General features: G+C 34.7%; 1 protein-coding gene across 1 annotated transcript in view; it reads right to left on the reverse strand.

Annotated features, from left to right (window-relative positions):
* The window catches only part of LOC133337823 (uncharacterized), a gene marked incomplete at its 3' end in the record, with an annotated part of 91609 nt that extends 70569 nt beyond the window's left edge, over window positions 1-21040 (reverse strand). The window contains exons 1-3 of the mRNA XM_061546027.1: window positions 20955-21040; window positions 20538-20798; window positions 13121-13317 (exon numbers count right to left, since the gene is read on the reverse strand). Coding sequence (XP_061402011.1) covers window positions 13121-13317; window positions 20538-20798; window positions 20955-21040 — 544 coding nt within the window. The remainder of the gene's footprint in view (window positions 1-13120; window positions 13318-20537; window positions 20799-20954) is intronic.
* Between the last annotated feature and the right edge of the window lie 805 nt (window positions 21041-21845).

Consider the following 21845-nt stretch of genomic DNA (forward strand, 5'->3'; position numbering starts at 1 on the left):
CTGTGAACCTTAAAAAAATCATAATAGTAATAGGTTTGCTTTCTAAGCACAACTATAGGCCAAATGACCGAACAGCTCTATTGAGTTACCTAATGGCTTACAAATTGCTGTATTATTCAGAAATTTAGTGAAACAAATTACTAGACATTTAAAACATATTTTCTGCATAGGAATGACTCTTTAACTTGTCCGAATATTTTAGAGGTTGGCGCGAAAAAGAAGTGACCGCCCATAGCATATTCTCCATTCGTTTACAATCTAACACGCACGACTCAATGAATGCGGTCTTTATAATGGGATATCCACTTTGGTATTTGTCTCTTCGGGAGACACGAAGCATTTAAATAGCCTTTAAATGCTGAATCAGGCAGAAGAAATAAAAAGGCATGATCCTGCGGCCGCTGCGAAAATTCAACATTGACCATAATGTCATTTATTGTTGGTAATGTCGTCATAAATGTTTACGACTTGAATTTGCCCTGCCACCCGCCTGTCTCGTTTCTTTTTCGTTTTTGGTGGAGAATTTTTTTTTAGCACAGCTTTGTTCGAGAGTATGATTTTGCTAGTACGGAAATCATTTAATTTTACTTTCAAACTTGTTAAGTGGAATATACTACAAGGGCTGATAAATAAAGGTGGCAGCGGGGGAGGACATTCACTTAGTTGTAGGCGGTCTAGAGAGTTTTTATTGGAGCATTATTTCCCCGGGCACCAAATTGCGGAATATGTTCCACTGATGTGGCGGTGGCATATGATGATGTCCTTTGGCCTAAAGTTGGTTGAGCTTCTGCTGCTGATGGCGTTGGTCTTCGTGGTTTGTGCTGGCTTCCGATTCCGTTATGTTTGTTGGCTGTTGCTAATGGATTTTAAATGAGCATCATAAATATCAGTAAACATTTGCCAGTTGTGTTTGTTGGAATGTTCCGAACATAGTCGCAAGGCATTGGTGGCGTACAGAATGTTAGTGTAATACATACATTTGGAGTTCTCATAGTGCATTTTTCGTCACATTTTTGTTTTGTCGGTGTTACTCATAGTGGAGAATCATAAATTGTTTATTTACTTTTTTCTATTTGTTACTATTTTTTTGCTCAATCAGTAGCATGTGTCCTCAATTGTTGAAAGTAAAAATAATATAATAAACAAAATATTATATGGCATAACTTAAAACAAATTCAACTATACGAGGTACCAGTAAAATGTAAAGAAATACCGATTTAATCCAATATGAAATATATTTGTATTGATCAATTTATTCGTCTGTTGTCTTAGGTACTGAAGAAGATAAAATATATATGATTCTAGAACTAATTAGGTAGATTGTGAACAAATTGGAGTTAATCGGGCGACGGAAGAAGCAATTCTTTCGTGTGACATTTTCTTACATAAAATCGGCGTTAACAGATTTTATACAAACTTGACAATTGTTAGGCCTCGTCTTCCGAGCAAAATTTAGAATTAATCGGAAGAATAATGAACTATGGTTAAATTTTAACAAATTCTGCTTTGTCCAATTATTATCATTTTATAACTTCAAACCCTTCAATAATTTAATCGGCGTTATCAGATTTTAGTAAATAGGGAATACCCCACAAAATAATCCGAATAATAAGAGGGATGTACGAGGATGAGAGTCAGGCTCGCAAAACTTAACCCATAGAAATGTACAACACCAGTGCTGAAAACATCATGCTACAAGACCAAGCTATTGAATGCGTCGATAGCTTCTGATATCTAGAACGCACTGTAACAAAAAGTGGTGGGGCAGGAATGGACAATCAATTATTGATCTGTCGCCGTTCACAACAATTGGGCGCCAGTTAAGCGGTGTACACACTAGCACTTCAGAATGACACTCTTGCCCAAAATTTGCTGGTTTGAAAGTATGGCCTCTCAAGCTTCTCAGAAATATTCAAGCTGCACTAAAAAGTGCTAGCGTCTAAAAAGTGCTACATTTTATACACATCAAATAAATATGTAAAAATATAACTAGAATAATTCAAATCGGGTTCCTTTCATATTTGCCGCTACCTTATCGTGCCATACCCCCAACCTTTAATAGATGACATATCGAATATCTCGTCCAAATTTGTCCGGTTAATCAACCAATTTATTTAACTAGCCACGTTAAGAAAGACCTGTCATATGACATATGTATGCACTTCGTATTTATTTGTATCATTTGTGTTATGTTAATAGAAATATTCATATAAATATGAATGATATACATACATATATAATACAAAGGAACACTCACACATACACACGTATCCAATGGCATATCTCCATAAATATATGGAGATACAACGAGTTTGTGACACATTGTACCGTTGCTAGCTGAACAGGACAAACACTTGTTTACAGTCACGGTGCCATATGCATTTATGCGACAACAAATCCGGCGAGTATAAAAATTGTTGCAATTTATGTCTTCCTTTGGTTATATTTTATGCATTTCGTGCCTGGTATTTCTCATGGCGCCCCACACACAATACGTTCCCTTACACCACTGCAGCAATACTTATCCCGGACTATTATTCATATTATTTGTATGTTGTGGCTGGTCGATCTTGTTTTCTATCTCTTGTTGTGTTTTGTTATCCGTTTTCCATTTGGAGTGTCACTTTTTGGCTGTTATTATTTTTGCGGGAATTATTTTTTCTGTCCCCAATTTCACTCTGCGGGTGTGTGTGTGCCCACAAAAAAAAAAAAACGCAACCGAAACGCGAGTGTCTATGAATACATAAAATATTCCGAATTTATTTATTTATTATGTCATTTTACTCCATGTTCTTGTTTTCGGTTTGCATTAAAACGATTTGTGCAACAGAAGCAGGCAAAAATGTCTTTTAGCCACCACAATTTATGGTTCGCGTACAATGGGACGTATACGTTATATTCCCACCTGACTAATGTAATGTATACGCTTTCAAGATGGTACAGAATGGCGAAAAGAATTCTGGTTATACATATTCAAGATTTGTTTCATACATTTATTAATATAAAATATGTTTTTGGATTTTGATTTATACAAAATGAAAAAAAAAATGTTTGGAATTTAGTCCGTAAAAGAGGTCAAATGATAGCCTATATTATAACTGAAAAGAAAATTACATAAAAAAGTTGGTAGAACATATATCAAAATTGATACAGTAAAATCTCGATAATCCGCTTATTAAATTTCATATTTCTACAATGAATAATTTTATATAAAAAACAAAATCAGTTATAATTCTCACTAAATTAACATAAATTAAAACCCTTGATAATCCGAAAAATTCGGAAATCCTGATTTGGTCCCGCAATTAAATACTCCTGATTAACTCGATTTTACTGTATTAGATAAATATTTAAATAATGAAATATTTAAAAATATTCAAAATAATCGGTATGATGCACCAAATTGCGGATGTCTATGTTATATTGCGGTTATTATATAAATGCGGCCTCATCAAGAAAACGCTTGAAATTAGAGCACCAAATGTGTCCACGGATAAGTCAATGGTCTTATAAAAAAATATAAACAAAACATAACAATTGCGAAAAAGCTTTAAGTTCGTCTGCGTCGAAGTATTTATTTTCTTCTCTGACTGTGACTTGAAATGACATTTCCATATTGAACTATTATATTACGTTGTAGAGAAAAACGAGTGGGATCTCTTTTAAGAGGATATAATGAATAACTGGACACATGCCAAAAATGTTTTCATAAATATGTTGTAACCCACTGGATACCAGAAAAACTGAGTAATTATTTCAACCTAACTAGGAACTTTATTACATGTTATACCAAATAAGCGGATCTATATCGCCAATTGTTTCCAGGAGAATTTTTGTAACCCACAACCAGGACTGAACATTTATCACTTTTAGAGATTCTACACATAGAACTTTTTATAGCATCACTAATATGTCTGAATTTTCAACACAATTTGTCAAAATTCAAAATTCTAGCTGTTTGCTATAGACTTATACTGGTCAACATAATCATTTTAAAATCGACTTTTTTCTACTCAAACAATTGATTTGATATTACGCATGTCATTATAAATTTATCTTTTCTCACATACTGCAAAAATGTACTGGTTTTCTTCCTCGAAGTATTTCGATGTCAAAGGTCTCCTTTAGTGAATTTCTAACTTTTGACTTTTTGTTAATTTTTATAAATATTTGTTGATCTCTAGTTATTATTATTATTTTTTTGTCTATTAGTTAGTATCTATAATTTTTATACAAAGACTGAATTTTGCCAATTTACGTTTACAGTACGATTTGTTGCTACTTAGAATATATTTTACAGGATTTTTCTTCTTCTGAAAATGAGTTATCAGACTTAACTAACACGTAGTGTTTTTTTGTATATATCAACGGTATTTAAATTAAGAATTCATATGTGTGCTAATTAGGGGTCCCTTTCAAATGTTGGCTTGTTTCCTACCGTTATATTTTACAAATTTCCAATGTTTTTAATGAATCGCTATAGTGCAGTACACATAAACATTTGGGATAACTAAGTGACCACCATATATATATATATATATATATATATATATAATTTTCTAATTTTTCATCCGCTATATATTGTTTGAGGTTGATAAAATTCCATGCTGATGTAAAATTTGGCCATGTTCGATAAGCAGAGAAAAATAATAAATAAAGATGTTGGTCCATATCATCCACTACATATAAACCGATCATTGCCAAGAGGTGTCTTTTTTGGCCAGAACTAAATTTACATGCAAAATTTCGCAATGATTGGTCATACATGTGGCCTGCACTTTATTTACATATTATAACGTGCAGACGGACGAACACACAGATATAGATCGATTCAGTTAGTCGGAAATTTAAAAAATGGGTCCAACAACAATATTTTTTGATGGTACCCTGACTCATAATATTCTACCAACATAGATGTGTGGTTTTTTAAAAGTTCACTTTTGATTTAGTATTTGAGTCGTTTATGTTGAAAGTGTTTTAAGTATTTTAGGTTTTGATACAAAACTTGGTTTTCGAGAAATGTGTACGGAACATATTTCGTTATATTTTATATTATATAATGTTTATGGTCATAAAGCAACAAAGAAAATTAATACCACTTAGCAATATTTTTTGAAACAAATCAAACTGAAAACATTAAATATCATAATAAAATAGACTTAAAACACTTTCAAAATAAACGTCTCATTTGTTCAAATGATTTTAGACTAGGTAAATATTTAATTTCAAATTCTTTATTTATATTTAGGTAACATAATTTTTAAGAACTATAGATTATTAGCTCTTAACAAGATTCTTTATATTTATTTTTAGCACATTTTTTCTTGCACATTTCTAACATTTTTGCTATTTTTTAACATAAAAAAAATCTAGCACTTTATTTTCATTAAAGTTTTGGTAACACAACGCACATTAACCCTTTGAGCCCCGATTTTTCCGCAATCTTAGAACAAATTTGTGTTCATATATTTAATGCAACTATCCTAAATAGAATATGGGAATTATTCCCAGAGTCTAAACACCTATACCTGAAAATATACGAATATGTATAATTTGTTACCCAATGAGATAGAATTAATATACAATCCTCATTAAAGTGGAGGTTATGCAAACAATGTTAAGTGGGACCCCTGCCGAATTATCAAAACAAACCAAACCTACATATCATCAATCATTTTGCTTAGACAGTTTTAATACCATAAATGTTAAGGTATGTACGATTTGTAACACTTTCAATTTGAGGATTAGTATCAATTTCTTCGGAATGAATACCCAGATATACGGACGGGCATATGTAAATCGACATAGAATTTTACACTGCTCCATTTTAGAGGGTCAGCAAAAATAAAAATTTATTTGTACACCACTTTGTGTTGGAGGGCATAAAATTGCCATATGTTTAAATCACTTTCGTTTATAAGTTTTTAATTTTCCTCAGTGTGACTCAATTTGTCGATTAAATCCATTTTGAACCATAACTGGAACAAAACTACTATTTAATAGCCAATAAAAAAATATATGTATATATGAACATATATGTTCTCATTTGATTTTTTTCATCTTTTGTTATTGTCAAATGACAGGAAGTATTTTTATTGTTAAACTACAATTTACAAACTTTATTCGTTCAATTATGGCACACAACAAAACTTTATGAGTGATGTGAATAGTCCATAGTCCACAATACCCTTTTGCCTTTTATCAAATTTCAAAACATTTTTCATCGTATTAAATCTTGATCCAATTTGACTTAAGCCTATCAGAGAGTGAGTGAGAGAGATAGAGAAACAGAATGAGAAAATTCACCATGCAACGGTAAGGACATCATCCAGCAAACCGAAGCAACAATAACAAGGCGTAAATGGTGCGGTGAGGTAGAGGCAACAAAATATGTAAATGAAATCACATTCGTTATAAGGCATCCGATATACAATATGATTGTCGGTTTGTCTGTCTGTCTGCTGGGCTGACTGACTGTTAGTCAGTTACTACTTGCCTGTGTTCAAGTGTGTCCACACTATATCATGCCAACATTATTGTATCCAAGGATAAATGATTACGTATGTAGGATACGAGGAATATGTGACAAATCATATTTGCTTAGATACATCTAAAGGTAAGCAGCATACGGTCGCACACACACACACACTCTCGCATATACGCACTTTCACACAATCTATACAACATGTGAATCCCAAGAAGATGTATGCGTAAGTAAAGTATTTTAAAATGTAAAAAATGAAATGAGAAAAAAGAAAATCAAAACGAAAACAGAGAAAAACATTTTTATATGAACGAAATAAATGTATTCTTTGTATGGCTATATTCTCAAGTATCTCTGTTGGTATTTTCTCTATTCTCTGCATTCAATTTGAAGTACCATTACTGTAAGGTGAAGAGTGTGTTGTACACTGCTGTACAAATGTGATAACATTTGCTTTTAGTAAAAATCATAAATTTTATTGCATACACACAATACTTTTATTCACAATTATATTGAGATTTTATGCAACTATTTTATGGCTCGGCGCCACCTCTTCGTGTATGTATGTAGGTGTGTACATATTTTTCGAATTACTTCATACATTTGTGAATACAGGACAATCTGTAAACAAGCAAAAAGGTTATGCTGTTGGCGTTATGCGAACAAAACCAGTGTGACATTACGAACGGGGGAGGGGGTATGAGTTTAACTGTAAGTAACCAAAGTACAAATATCAGAAAATAATCCATTCCAATACACCCACACACACCCACGTTCTTCTTTTGTATGAGTATACATATGTATGTGTTTGCATGAAAATATGTCCATTCATTTGTGTTAAATAAAAATATCACTACCAATTCAAAGATACAGCATTACGACCATCTGCCTTGCATATACAAGATTACAATGTAAAAGGAATTCCTTGAAATTTTTCAAAACGATGAAGAAAAACTTACATCAAGACATGTTAATTATTTTGTCCATTGTTTTAAATTCCTCCAAATATGTGGTGAAGAAGCAACAGCCTGATAGTGAGTGAAGCAGTTTTCGTCCGATTTTAAGTTATTGGTGCACCGAAGAGCATATGTTTGTTCGATTTACATGCAATTTGGCAGGCAATATTGAATTGCGTATAAAATGATGTGTGTTAAGTTTTGTTGAAATTTGTTATGATTTTTATATGGCTTCAATATATATTTTTGTCCGATTTTAAGTAAATGATGCACTAAAGACCCAAAATATGACAGATTGATACAAAAATTTGGAGAACGTATTGGAGTTAGTAAAGCCTTACTTGTTTCAATGTTCGGTTAGATATAGCGGTTAGATATAGCTCCTATTTGTCCATTTTGGTAAATAATGCGCCAACTCCTCATTTTTGTCACATTGGCATGAAATGTTGCACAACTTGTAAAATTGAGCCTATAATGACGCTATCGTGTTTTGTAGAAATTGGTGCAGATGTAGACATACCTCCATATATATATATATATGACATTCTCAACCAGAAAAAAGACCGAGGCGGTCCCTCAAGGAATAATGGGAAAGTATCAAGATCGATGGCTAAATGAAATAAAACTTGCAGCAACGTAACAGAGAAGAAAAATAAAGACATCCCCAGAATAAGAAAGTCGATCTCGGATGCGAAATTTAGATATACGGTACACAACCTCATATGGGTTCATTCTAGAAGTAATGGGAAATGGGACCAAACCGCCTGAGTGGGTCAGAGGGTTTTAGTCGGTATGATATAAGCCCGGAATAATGGTTTAATGATAGACGTTTTACAGATCTTAAAGTCGCATTGATCCAACACAATGAATTAGAGTTTCTTTGATCTGGTATCAGTATTTTAAAGGATGAACGAATATTTTTATCAGGTATCCGGTCTCAATCAAACCGTTTTATTATATTTACCATTGTGAATTGCAGTTTGTTTTGATGATATGAGTCTTATATCTGACAGATGTTTCATAATGATTTATTCCACTTCATTGCTATGTATTTGATTCTTTCTTCTTCTTCTAGTCAACGATTTTCTGAATTTCGTATTCGAAATATTCACTTTTGTGTTTTAATTGAAATTCAAATTATTTCACTTTAAGAAAGGCCTAACAATTGCAAATGTTAATTCGTGGAAAATCTTGTTATTCTGCCAAACCAATCGTTCATTGCAATTACCTCTCTCCCACTCTCCATCTGGTTAGCTAAAAGTGTTGCGCACAACAAGCCAAAGCTCACTTGATTTCGATGTGATTTCGTTCAAAATGAAACACCAGTTACTACGTAATTAAATATCTTCCTGCTGTGGTCACCGTTGCTCTTCTCACATATCACACACACACGCACTCACTCGCAGAGGTGTTGAATGTTGCTGGGTGTGTTGGTGCGTGTGTATGATGTAGAATTCTTCGATTTAAGTTCTGAATCGTGCGAATTAAGTCAGCATGGTTTTTGGTTTCCTGTTTCTTGCTACGAGGACTACTTTCAAGTTGAAGAATGTGACAGTCACTCTAATTTGCATTGGCTTAGAATTTGCAAACAATAGACCAGGCACCCCTCTGTGAGAAAGTGACGTATGTGGTTCATTTATTGCTTATGTTCTATGTGAGCGGTTGCTAGCTGAAGCTTTGTTAAGTTTCATTAGTATGCATTTAAGAGGACTTGTGAGTGTGTGTGTGATTGTGGTAGTATTATAAGCTTTAAGTGTCAGAATATTAGCTTCACATAACATAATACATGAACATGAGGATACATGCATATATACACACCCACACAACAATAGAAGTATGCCTTAGTGGAGACAGAACAAAAAGACATTTAAAATGCTGAATATGGGATAGTTCATTTCCTGTTATTTATGAAGTCAATTTAGATTTGTATATTTCTGAATTTCCAGTATTCCTATAACGAATACTTAATCTCAATAGTATTATGAAAATCTAAAATTGAGGGTTCTAGAAATACAATATCCTGCAATGTAGTCGGTAAATATCCTTCATATCTCACCTCCTTCACACAGCTAGCAGACACAATGCATCTGCTATATTTCCAGGAGTTGTTGAGATTTTCATTTGAATTTTCACATTCTAAAATTAGTATTGAATAGAACAAAATAAAAAAAAAAACAATAATTAACATTTTGAAACCTCATTGACAATGTATCCAAAAAGGCAACCGAGTAGTTAATTGGTAGAACTGAATCAAGCAGATAATATACATACTGACAAACATTTTTTAAATCTCGTGGCAATGGAAGGAACTGAGAGGTAATAAGTTACCACAGAAGGATATTTATCAAGCGGAGGACATATTGGCGAAATTTGGAATATCTGGAAGTAATATTTGGTACAACTTGGTAATTTTGTAATGCAACTAAAACGGACGCCATGAGATGCAGTGTTATAGGATTGTTGATCGAGATATACCATATCAAAAGTTCGAAGGGATTGCTCGAGGGGGATTGTTCAAATACCGGATATCACATTGAAGACAGCTGCGTAAGCCATCATGCGATGCCTCAACATCGCCAACTTCTCTATATATTCGGTGGTGCCAACATTGAAATAGATCGTTAATAATGTCCCTCGTCCTTTATTGGAACGATATCTTCTCAACAGCATCAATGAAGCCATCGATAAGAATACGCAAATCAAAAGAAAATTCAAAAATATTCAAAATGTTGGTAAAGTTGTGAGCTCTTCAATATAGAGAAGAGGGTAAATTTGTGTACAGTACTTATTTGTGTATATAGTCCAAATTATTTAAATCGCTTCGTATTCAAAATGTATGAATTCTGCCATCAGATTTTTTTGATTCTTGTAAAAATGAATATAGAGAAAAATTTAAAATAATTTTTCTGTCTATTTTGCATTTGGTTTCCTTGATATTGGACTTCAATTATTCCGAAAGAATGTACTGTATCTCCCGAATGCAAGGACGTAGCGATGTCAATTTTTGTGCATATCCTATTTAGGATAGTTGCTTCAAATCTGTGAACTCAAATTTGTTCTAAGATTGCGGGAAAAAATTCGGGGCTCAAAGGGTTAACTTACTAGGATATCAATGAAAAGATCCCCGTCAAAGTTTTTGTATGGCATGGATAACTTCTAGCACTACTATTCTATTATTTCTTTATATGCGATATATGCCGATAAAATTCTTTAGAGTTACATGGTGCTGTGCAGGACAAGCCAACAAAAAGAAAATTAATTATTAGGCCATTAATGTTGCCATTGGCATAATCGGAACGGATTTTATTTTGTTTTTTTTTTTTCGATAAATCCTTTGTCCAAATTATAAATATTTTGAAGGTCAAAACACTATTTTCAGGGAAAAGTGTATCGGTACTCTTAGAAAACCAGTAAGGAAAGTAGTAAAGTCGGACGGGGCCGTCTATATGATACCCTTCACCACAAAATTATGAATATCGACTTTAAACAAATCGACTTCTAGAAAACGAAACTACGTTATTCTAGGCGCACACGTTGCGCAACATTTGATGTCAATCTGACAAACATGAGGAGTTTGATGTACATTTTACTTAAAATCGGACGAATTAAATATGTAAGCTATACCCAAATATGAAACGATTTCAACGAAACTTGTCACAGGTTAAGTTATACTAATTTCGGTACGTTTAGTTCCTATCAGCCATATATTGGTTTCTTGGTGCGTTAATTACTTCATATCAGCTATATCTAAATATCAACCGATTTTTACGAAATTTGGCACACAAAATTCTGGACCGATTTTCATGAAACTTGGCAGACATCATTCTAGGATCAATTCAGTACGTTATGCCAAATTTCGTACAAATGGAAAGATATATAGGGACTTTGGTGTACCATTTACCTTAAATCGGACGAAACTATATATGGGAGCTATATCTAAATCTGAACCGATTTTCTCGAAACTTGGCACACATCATTCTGAACCTAATTCAGTACTCTGTGCCAAATTTCATGCAAATCGAAAGAAATAGAGGGACTTTGGTGCCCCATTTACCTTAAATCGGACGAAACTATATATGGGAGCTATATCTAAATCTGAACCGATTTTCTCGAAACTTGGCACACATCATTCTGGACATAATTCAGTACGCTATGCCAAAATTCGGACAAAAATATATATGGGAGCTATATCTAAATCTGAACCGATTTTTCAATAGGGTTCGTCCTTGGGCCAAAAAAATGCGCTGTACCAAATTTCAGTCAAATCGGATTAAAAATGCGACCTGCACTTTGTTTACAATTTAACATCAACAGACAGACGCACGGACATGCATAAATCGACTTAGAAAGTGATTCTATGCATATTCTCAAAAGGAATCATGTGTCTATCTCGTTTATTTTTGCCTGTTACAAACATATGCACAAAGACATAATACCCTGTACCACAGTGTGGTGAAGGATATAAATAGGCTGCAACATATTTATAAACCTTTAACTATAATTTTTTTCAAAGAACTCTATCCGTTCCGAATACTACCATATAATGTATATCAAAGAGACGATTTTACTCTATTCCACTGTATCTCATATGCATACATTCTAAGGGCATGCATTTAAATTTCAAATAAACTTTTTTTGTTTCATAAAATATATAAAGTTGTTAGACATCCTGTGGCCTGGTATGTCACTTATTGTCAGACATTCATTGTCTACTCGGAACTAGTTACTATCTTCTATGGAAAGTCTGTACAAATTTTAATACTTTTAGTTTAAGTTGATTTTTTTTTTGTTCGCTATCCTTCACTCTTACTACAATGTCTGCTCTCAGTCCATGGTCTTTCAGGACGGAGATGAAGAATGGTGCACCGCCTCAACGTATGGAAATGTTACAAAATTGTTAAAGTTATGTTTTACAGAAAGGCATATTTCCATATTGAGCATTTCTACACACATTGTCAAAAATGTATATTACATACGCAACAGCAGTATGCGGCACTCCATCACTTCGGCTTGTATGCAAAAAGTTCATATTTTATAAATTTTTATATGAAGTAAATACCAATATTAAAAATCTTGTAGTCATTCTATTACTTAAACATTTGGCCTTTATCGATGTAAGTAAAGAAGAAGAAAAAACAGAACTGAAATAAATCATTCTTTCAAAATAATATCCTTCTTTTGCTAAAGTTCTGTGCCATACAGTAGCATCAACGTTAACAGCAGCAACAGCAATATCATGTTTAAATATAATATAAAAGTTTGTTGTTGTTGCTGTTGTTTAGAAGGATATTGTGCTCAAAGGATATTTCATTGCTTCGATGTGAAGTAATAGGGTGTATATAGGGATGTGTATGTGTATCTGTTTTACAGGATATGAGCATGAGTAGCGGTGTGTGTGTGCGCGTGTACGTGTGTTTTTGCAAACATCCTGGGCAAACGGGGCCAAACATACCTTAACAAGTAAATCGGACACAAGTTTATTGCAGACACATTTTCATACAAAACTTAACGTAACATTCAAACACAGACTCATACACACACTCTCTCTCACTCTCTGATGATATATCCTTGTGTTACATTCTACAATTGTATATTATTGCAACGTAGTATACAACTTGTAAAGTTGCATTTGTAGCTGTTGAATGAGGCAAAAGCAATTAATTTTTCGTTGCGTACTTACAGTTCACATTTAGGGCGACAGTTGTTTCCAGAGTATGACCCTCGGTCATGGCACGATTCCAAACAACGCATTTGTATTTGGCGCCATCATCGACCCGCCGGGGCAGTATCTGCAGCGTGGCATTTGTATAGTGATTTTTGGATCCGCCCTTCAAGATGTACGACTGTAACGCCACTGTACTGCCCTCTCGATACCAACTGAAAATAAAATAAAATCGAACAAATGGATACTTAAGTATCGAACAACTAAAATGAGGAGCTGGAAGGAAAATTTATTAAAGTTATGGGGGGTTATTTTTACAGAATATTAATTACGTGAAATCGAAAAAAACTGTGTAGTAATGTTACAAACATAAAATCATTTATAAATGCTATTGTAAACGTTGTAAAAATAGGTTATTGCCTTCAAAGCGTTACTTCAATTGGACGTCATTTGAAAGGTAATTCTGAGTAATAGGAAGCACATTTATATAATTTATGATTTGATTTACGTATTCCTGTATTTATACGCGGCACTATGGGCCAAGAGTCCAATGTTAAAAAAAAAAATAATTTAAATTTTTATATCATTGACATGACTCAAAATATTGACATGAAATGGCGGTCAATTACGCAGATCTAACTGGTGATTATAACGAACCTGACAATTTTTAGTAATTTAAAGATAATCATATAAAATGTCGTATTTAGCATGATATTACAATAAGAAGATATTAGAGTCACCTTCAAATTTGCTGTAATTTGGTACTTTGGGTTCGCTTTGTGTAGTACATACTCTTACCAAAAATTATTAATGGAAGTTTTTCAACCAAATGGACTTTAGTTTGCAGCCAGTTGTACTAACACAATCGAAAGGTTGCACTCAATTTTGCCCACACCATGTATTGTTCTTTTGCTTAATAAATATAACCAGTAAGGAAAGTAGTAAAGTCGGACGGGGCCGACTATATGATACCCTTCACCACTATGGGTATATTAAACAGGACTATTAGCATGAAATTGGATGAAATAAAATATGTGATATTTATCTAAATGTTAATCTACGTAGATCTATCCATAAAGTATGTAAATCGACTTCAAACAAATATAAATGGGTCATCCGTTGGGCTATGCCTGTACTTCTAGAAAACGCAACTACATAATTCTATGCTCAATTTTGTACGTTGTGCAAAATTTGATGTCAAACTGACTAACATGAGGAGTTTGATGCCCAATTTACTTGAAATCGGGCGAAAATATATATGGAAGCTCTATCCAAATATTAAGCGATTTCAAACAAACTAGTGACAGGATAGGTTATACTAATTTCAGAACGTTTTGTTCCTATTGGTTCTTGGTGCGTCAATTACTTAAAATCAATCTATAATAAAAGGGAGCTATATCTAAATCTGGACCGATTTTCACGAAACAACGCAGACATCACTCTAGGCTCAATTCAGTACGTTATGCCAAATTTTGTGCAAAACGAAAGATATATAGGGACTTTGGTGCAACATTTACATGAAATCGGACGAAACTATATGTGGGAGCTATATAGAAATCTGGACTGATTTTCTCGAAACTTGGCAGACATCATTCTAGACTCAATTCAGTACGTTATGCCAAATTTCGTGCAAATCGAAGGATATATAGGGACTTTGGTGCACCATTTACATGAAATCGGACGAAACTATATATGGGAGCTATATGTAAATCTTGACCTATTTTCACGAAACTTGGCAGACATCATTCTAGGCATAAATCAGTAGGCTGTACCAAATTTCGTGCAAATCAAAAGATATATAGGGAACTTTGGGGCACCATTTACATGAAATCGGACGAAACTATATATGGAGATATATCTAAATCAGGACCGATTTTCATGAAACTTGGCAGACATCATTCTAGGCTCAATTAAGTACGTTATGCCAAATTCGTGCAACTCGAAGGATATATAGGGACTTTGGTGGACCATTTACATGAAATCGGACGAAACTATATATGGGAGATATATCTAAATCAGGACCGATTTTGTCGAAACTTGGCAGACATCATTCTGGGCTTCAATTCAGTACGTTATACCAAATTTCGTGCAAATCGAAGGATATATAGGGACTTTGGTGCACCATTTACATGTAATCGGACGAAGCTATATATGGGAGCTATATCTAAATCTGGACCGATTTTGTCGAAACTTGGCAGACATCATTCTAGCTTCAGTTCAGTACGTTATACCAAATTTCGTGGAAATCGAAAGATATATAAGAACATTAGGGCACCATTTACATGAAATCAGACGAAACTATATATGGGAGCTATATCTAAATCTGGACCGATTTTCTCGAAACTTGGCAGACATCATTCTGGGCTCAATTAAGTACGTTATGCCAAATTTCGTGCAAATCGAAGGATATATAGGGGCTTTGGTGCACCATTTACATGTAATCGGACGAAGCTATATATGGGAGCTATATCTAAATCTGGACCGATTTTCACGAAACTTGGCAGACGTCATACTAGGCTCAATTCAGTACGTTATACCAAATTTCGTGCAAATCAAAAGATATATAAGAACATTAGGGCACCATTTACATGAAATCGGACGAAACTATATATGGGAGCTATATCTAAATCTGGACCGATTTTCACGAAAATTGGCAGATATCACTCTAGGCTTAATTCAGTACGTTATGCCAAATTTCGTGCAAATCAAAAGATATATAGGGACTTTGGGGCACCATTTATATGAAATCGGACGAAACTATATATGGGAGCTATATCTAAATCTGGACCGATTTTCACGAAACTTGGCAGACAACACTCTAGGCTTAATTCAGTACGTTATGCCAAATTTCGTGCAAATAAAAAGATATATAGGGACTTTGGGGCACCATTTACATGAAATCGGACGAAATATATATGGGAGCTATATCTAAATCTGGACCGATTTTCAATTTCGAAAATTGGCAGACATCATCATATAGGCCTAAATGATTACTTTGTGTACCAAATTTCGTCGAAGTGATTCTAAATCAAAAGGAACCATATCAATTATTTTTGCCTGTTACAAACATATGCACAAAGACATAATACCCTGTACCACAGCGTGGTGAAGGGTATAAAAATATTCTAAAACCCCTTCTTCTTTGTCTCGGTCAAAAGAAAACAACAAAATACACGTTAGAACACGTGGTTGGGGCTTGCTATAAAAGGGAGATCAACGAGTGAGAAGGGACAGTCACTGCCAGACCTCGACAGAAGACACATCCAACCCAGGTGAGTGATACATTGTATGATAATTCTGATAGCCATCCTAGGGTACTTATCCAGGTTCCTATTCCCAAAGAAATCCTTCCGTATCCTTGCCTAAGTAGAATCCTTGAGTATCCTTGCATGAGTAGAATCCTTACGTATCCTTGCATGAGTAGAATCCTTACGTATCCTTGCTTGAGTACTTATTAAGGTCTCTCGCAGTAGAATCCTTTCGTATCCTTGCTTGAGTACTTATTAAGGTCTCTCGCAGTAGAATCTTTTCGTATTTTTGCTTGAGTACTTACTAAGGTCTCTTGCCGTAGAATCGTTACGTATCCTTGCTTGAGAACTTATTTAGGTCTCTTGCAGTAGAATCCTTACGTGTCCTTGGCTGAGTACTTATTAAGGTCTCTCGCAGTAGAATCCTTTCGTATCCTTGCTTGAGTACCTACCAAGGTCTCTTGCCTAAGAATCCTTTCGTATCCTTGCTTGAGTACTTATTAAGGTCTCTTGCAGTAGAATCCTTACGTATCCTTGCTTGAGTACTTATTAAGGTCTCTCGCAGTAGAATCCTTTCGTATCCTTGCTTGAGTACTTACTAAGGTCTCTTGCCGTAGAATCCTTGCGTATCCTTGCTTGAGTACTTATTAGGGTCTCTTGCAGTAGAATCCTTACGTATCCTTGCCTAAGAACTTATTAAGGTCTCTAGCAGTAGAATCCTTTCGTATCCTTGCCTGAGTACTTATTAAGGTCTCTTGCAGTAGAATCCTTACGTATCATTGCCTGAGTACTTATTAAGGTCTCTTGCAGAAGAATCCTTGCGTATCCCCTAGCGTATTCACCCAATAGACCTACGTAACTGGAAAATCCAAATCCTAGTGAGAGTATCCTGTTGTGGAGTACATTCCCCACCAGGAGTACTTATCCAGGTCTCCATTTCGAAAGACGGCTAAAGTTACCCACCCAACCTCGGACAGACGTCAACTCAGTAGTATTAAGCAATATCTATGTTTCCTTTGTATTTACCTCCATTGCGTACGAAATAAACGTTATAAAACTTAAAACACTCGTCTTTCTCTCTCGCACACAAACAAATTTTCTGTTACGAACCGTGGCCCCGGTGAGCTTACTCTTATATCTACTTTCGAATACCTCTACCCGTTCGATAAAATAAGCCGACACAGAATAACCACCAAACAACTTGCATAAGCTTCATTCCAAATCACCCCCAATAATATTATATCTCAATTATTATAATATATCGATAACATAATTTAATACACTGTTATGTATTAATTAAATACTTTCTTATCTAAAACGTAAATTTCCCTTTATATTAATTTTCTTGTCATTTTGTAACTCTTTCTTCGTGGCTTTTCTCCTCATAGATTTTATATAATAACAAAGCTGAAAAGAAAATCCTTCGAATATTATGTCGTCAATTAATTTGAAGTTTCCTTCCAAACTCCGTTTTGTAAGCTCACCTCAGTTATATTACGTGGCGTTATGTAAACATTTTGCTTTCAAATTGATTGTATTTTCATATCCCTTCCATGCACTCTATCTCTCAGTTCGATGTCTCTATTCCCCAGTCGTTATCCTTGTTGATGTAGGTGATGTTGTCGTTGTTGATATTATCGTCGTCATCATCGTCATCAACATTTTTTTTTTGTTTGTTTTGTTTTTGATGTTCAGCATTAACTTAAGCCGTTATAGAAAAACGAAAAAGAGAAGAGAAAAAAGCAACAAACACAAAAGCAGCTACTACGCTGAGGCAGTCGAGGAAAACAAACTGTAAACCCTTAACAAAACCCCACTTAATCTGCATCTAAACAATAACAGAATTACATACAAAATACTTTAGGTTCGGTTATGCTGTAAAACGTGGATGTATGCAAAAGTAATTTGTTATAGCTGCCAATGTACAGTGGGGAAAATGGTCCAGAAATATTCGCACATAAAATTAAAATTGTGGCTGATAGATGAAGATATACATACATCAAAAAACGTAAAATTTTAAATATGTATTTCTCGTAAATGGACCGGTTACTGCGTTATGTTAAGACTTGGTGTGGATTTGAACGATCTCAAGGATATAAAAGGCGGAAAGATCGATAATATATATATATATATATAACAGATATAATGACAAGTTTCTGTAAGAATGTCCTTAATTGGAATGGAATTACATTCCATATCCGTCATTGTGTTTTTAAACATCAGAATAGACATCAGATCAATACTGTCGCTTGTTGCACAATCGCATCTATCGTACACTTCGGGGTCGTCAAAAAAGTGTCCTGCAAAGAAATCCAATATTTAACCACTTTGGATAATTTCGCAAGTGTTTAAAAATGCAAATATGAAGGAAATACTCAACCGGGGACAGAATAACCAATGATTGTTAATGGTTGATATAACTGATCCCGATAGGTGTATTGTCGATGATCATTGACGGTTAGTACATGGTCGCCTGTAAAACCTTATTTTCGACAAAGTCTATCATTATAATTTTCATTGTCCTAGACGTCTAGAAATTCTGTTTTGTTAGTGACTTCAGTCCTTCAGTTTTTTCCATTCACATACCCTTAGGTCGGTCGTAAATGCTCTAACGTTTCGCTGTCTCCACACGCTTGCTTTCCTCGAATCCAATCATGTAAATGGGCCCGCAGGCTGTTATGTCCTGTGGGAATACCGGTCAGTGTGCTGATTTCACTTTTGTTTAGTTTAAAAATAGGCTTCGTCTTATCCTCGTCTCCCCATAAAATTTTTGTATTCATCCCAGTTCCCTCGCTATTCCAAATAATTCTGTGGGTTTTTCGTTGCCCATGACCTTAGTTCTAGATGCGTTGCACTAAATATTTACATCTATTATAGGTCTGTCGGTCTCACTTCTAGCGAGTATATTTGCTATTTCGTTTCCTATTATTCTTATATGACATACATTCTAATAAATGGTCTGTTCCCGTACTGCAAGAATCTACTACTTTTTACTACGATAACGAATTTTCCTTTATGATATCTAAGAAAGTAGTAAAATCGAGTAGATTCTTGCAGTACGGGAACAGACCAAAAGTTTTTTTTTTTACAAGGGTAAACTGTTGTAGAGGTTATAGTTTTTATGGTTTGTTTACTGTCTGTCATTATATTTATTATATTCTGAACAGAGTTTGCACTAAGCCAGTTCAGCACTCCTTTATAGCCTGAACATCCGCATGTAGCATCGTATTGTGATTTGGTATGCGAAGAGAGATTTAAGTTCTCGGATCGTCTCTGTAGTTGTTGACAGTAGAGTAGAACTCATATTAAATAATCCCCTTCCAGTCTCACCAAATGCATAGCAGAACCTTCCTGGCCGTTAGTTCTGGTTTGGCCACCGTTTGAGAGGATTCACTGCTCATTGACCACGATCGGTTATCGTGTGTGATACATTTCTCATCTGCAGTCATCATCCGTTTAAGAAATGGGTATAACTCAAGGAATGGGAATATCCAAGGCTTCGCAGATGGAAATTCGATCCATCCTATTTCTTCTATTAAACAAACATCGAGCTTCCTTTTTAAATCCAGCTTTGTGTTAATGGTTTAAAACACTTTTATGGTCGATTTTTAGCTCCTGAGCGATGTTACGACTGCTAACATGCCGGTCAACTTCGAACATTTCTCCGATTTTATCGGCATTTTCGACGACCGGCCTGGATTTATTTTTCCCCAATCTATTGTTTAAGCCAAATGTAACAAATCGGAATGTGATTTTGAAGATATTCTTTAAAAGTTAATATACTTTTAGAGTAACTTTGCGCCAGATTTTTAAACAATTTTGAATAAAATAAACTTTTTTCCCCTCGATATTTGTTAACACCACTGTTCTCTGTGTTATTGAAGCTGTGGTCATGTAGCTATTAACACAACAATAGCGACATTGGTATTGACACCAAATTACGAACAAACCCCTTACAAAAAACGTCATCATCATACAGCCCTTGTTCACAGCTGATGCTCAGAGCTAACGTTCAACGTCCCCAATGTTAAAATATCAACTTACCTTTGGTGGATGATGTTGTTCTTGTATTTTTTTGTTCCCCCGTTGCAATAAGAACATTATTTACACCTGCTCACCGACCGACCAACCGACCGACATTACCCTCGAACTATCTAAATAACATAAAGTGGTTAGGTGATACTTACGTTATCAGGGGATCTGGCGAGCCGCCAATACTGCTGCAGGTCAACTCGAGTGGCTTGTCCTCGGTGGCAACGGCAATATTTCCCGGTGATATAATGGGTGGGTGAGGTGGCGTCAAAACTGTCAAATTGTAAAACTCCTGGTGAACATCTGCTCCGGTGCCTTTGGCCTTGATGCGACACTCGAAGCGGCCATTGTCGCGATTATAGGATGTGTTTTTAATTTGTAAATCATAAATGCCACGGTTCGGACGAAAGTCCAATCTACAAATAAACAAGAAAAGACACACACATTTATTCATACATAGTATAAAAACACATGGCAAGGACTCAATGTTTAGTAAAATAAATCCAAAGTTAACAGCTGTGTGAGGAGTAAGGAGAAGAAAAAGAATATAATAGAAGAGGATGCTTAACAACCGGCAGGAAGGTAAGCCGTTGTTGTGTCTGGCCAACGCTTGAGTGTCTGTTAAGGGATCCAGTAGCCTGCACAGGACATCAGTCATTCTACGTATTTAGAGTTTTATTCTGAATGACTCACTCCTGGGAGGGCGGAAGATAGCAAAGCAGCTTCACTGCTGGTTTTATGCATTTAATTATGGAAATGTTGTATTTTCTCTTGACTAACACAACATGACCACCGACATTGTTGTTTAGATTTATTTCAAAATAATATTATTTATGCGATAATGTATTTGTTGTTCTGGTTGTTGTTGTGCTAATGCACAAAAGCACTTTGGCTTTTGGAAAAACTTTTTTCAAAACTTGTCAAATCTCAACTCTCATATTTATGCACAAAAGTTGAATGGTCAGTGGTGAGTACATTTTGAAGAGAGTATTTTTTTCATTCAATTTTTGTTTTTTGTTTAAATTAAAATGAAGTGCAATCTAGATGTTCCCGTTGGCAGAGAGTTGAAAAGTGTTTGCTTAAATTTATTATAAATGATTTTTTAACATAATTTTGTGGTAATAACTGCTAACTGGATGTGTGTGGAATAGTAAACCATTTCTGCTTAAGAAGTAGATATGCTTAAAGTGGAATATAATATTAAGCAAAAGTGATAAAATACAGGAAAAAATATAAATTGATGTCGTCAATAGATATATAATCTCAACCAACGACATATTTTATTTGCCCAAGTCTACGGAATCACTCTCTACTGTCGAATTTTGTACATCTATTGCATACTGTTATAAATTTATTTTTCAGCAAAATTTTGGTTTTTTTTTTTGGTTGAAGTATTGGAAGGAGTGGACCGATATTCTTCATATGATATGCAAACGTGTTTGGATGACATCGGTTGCTCTATA

The sequence above is a fragment of the Musca vetustissima genome, unplaced genomic scaffold (assembly GCF_032173495.1).
Source record: "Musca vetustissima isolate MV318-11 ecotype Yass unplaced genomic scaffold, APGP_CSIRO_Mvet_v1 utg994, whole genome shotgun sequence".
Lineage (NCBI taxonomy): Eukaryota > Metazoa > Arthropoda > Insecta > Diptera > Muscidae > Musca > Musca vetustissima.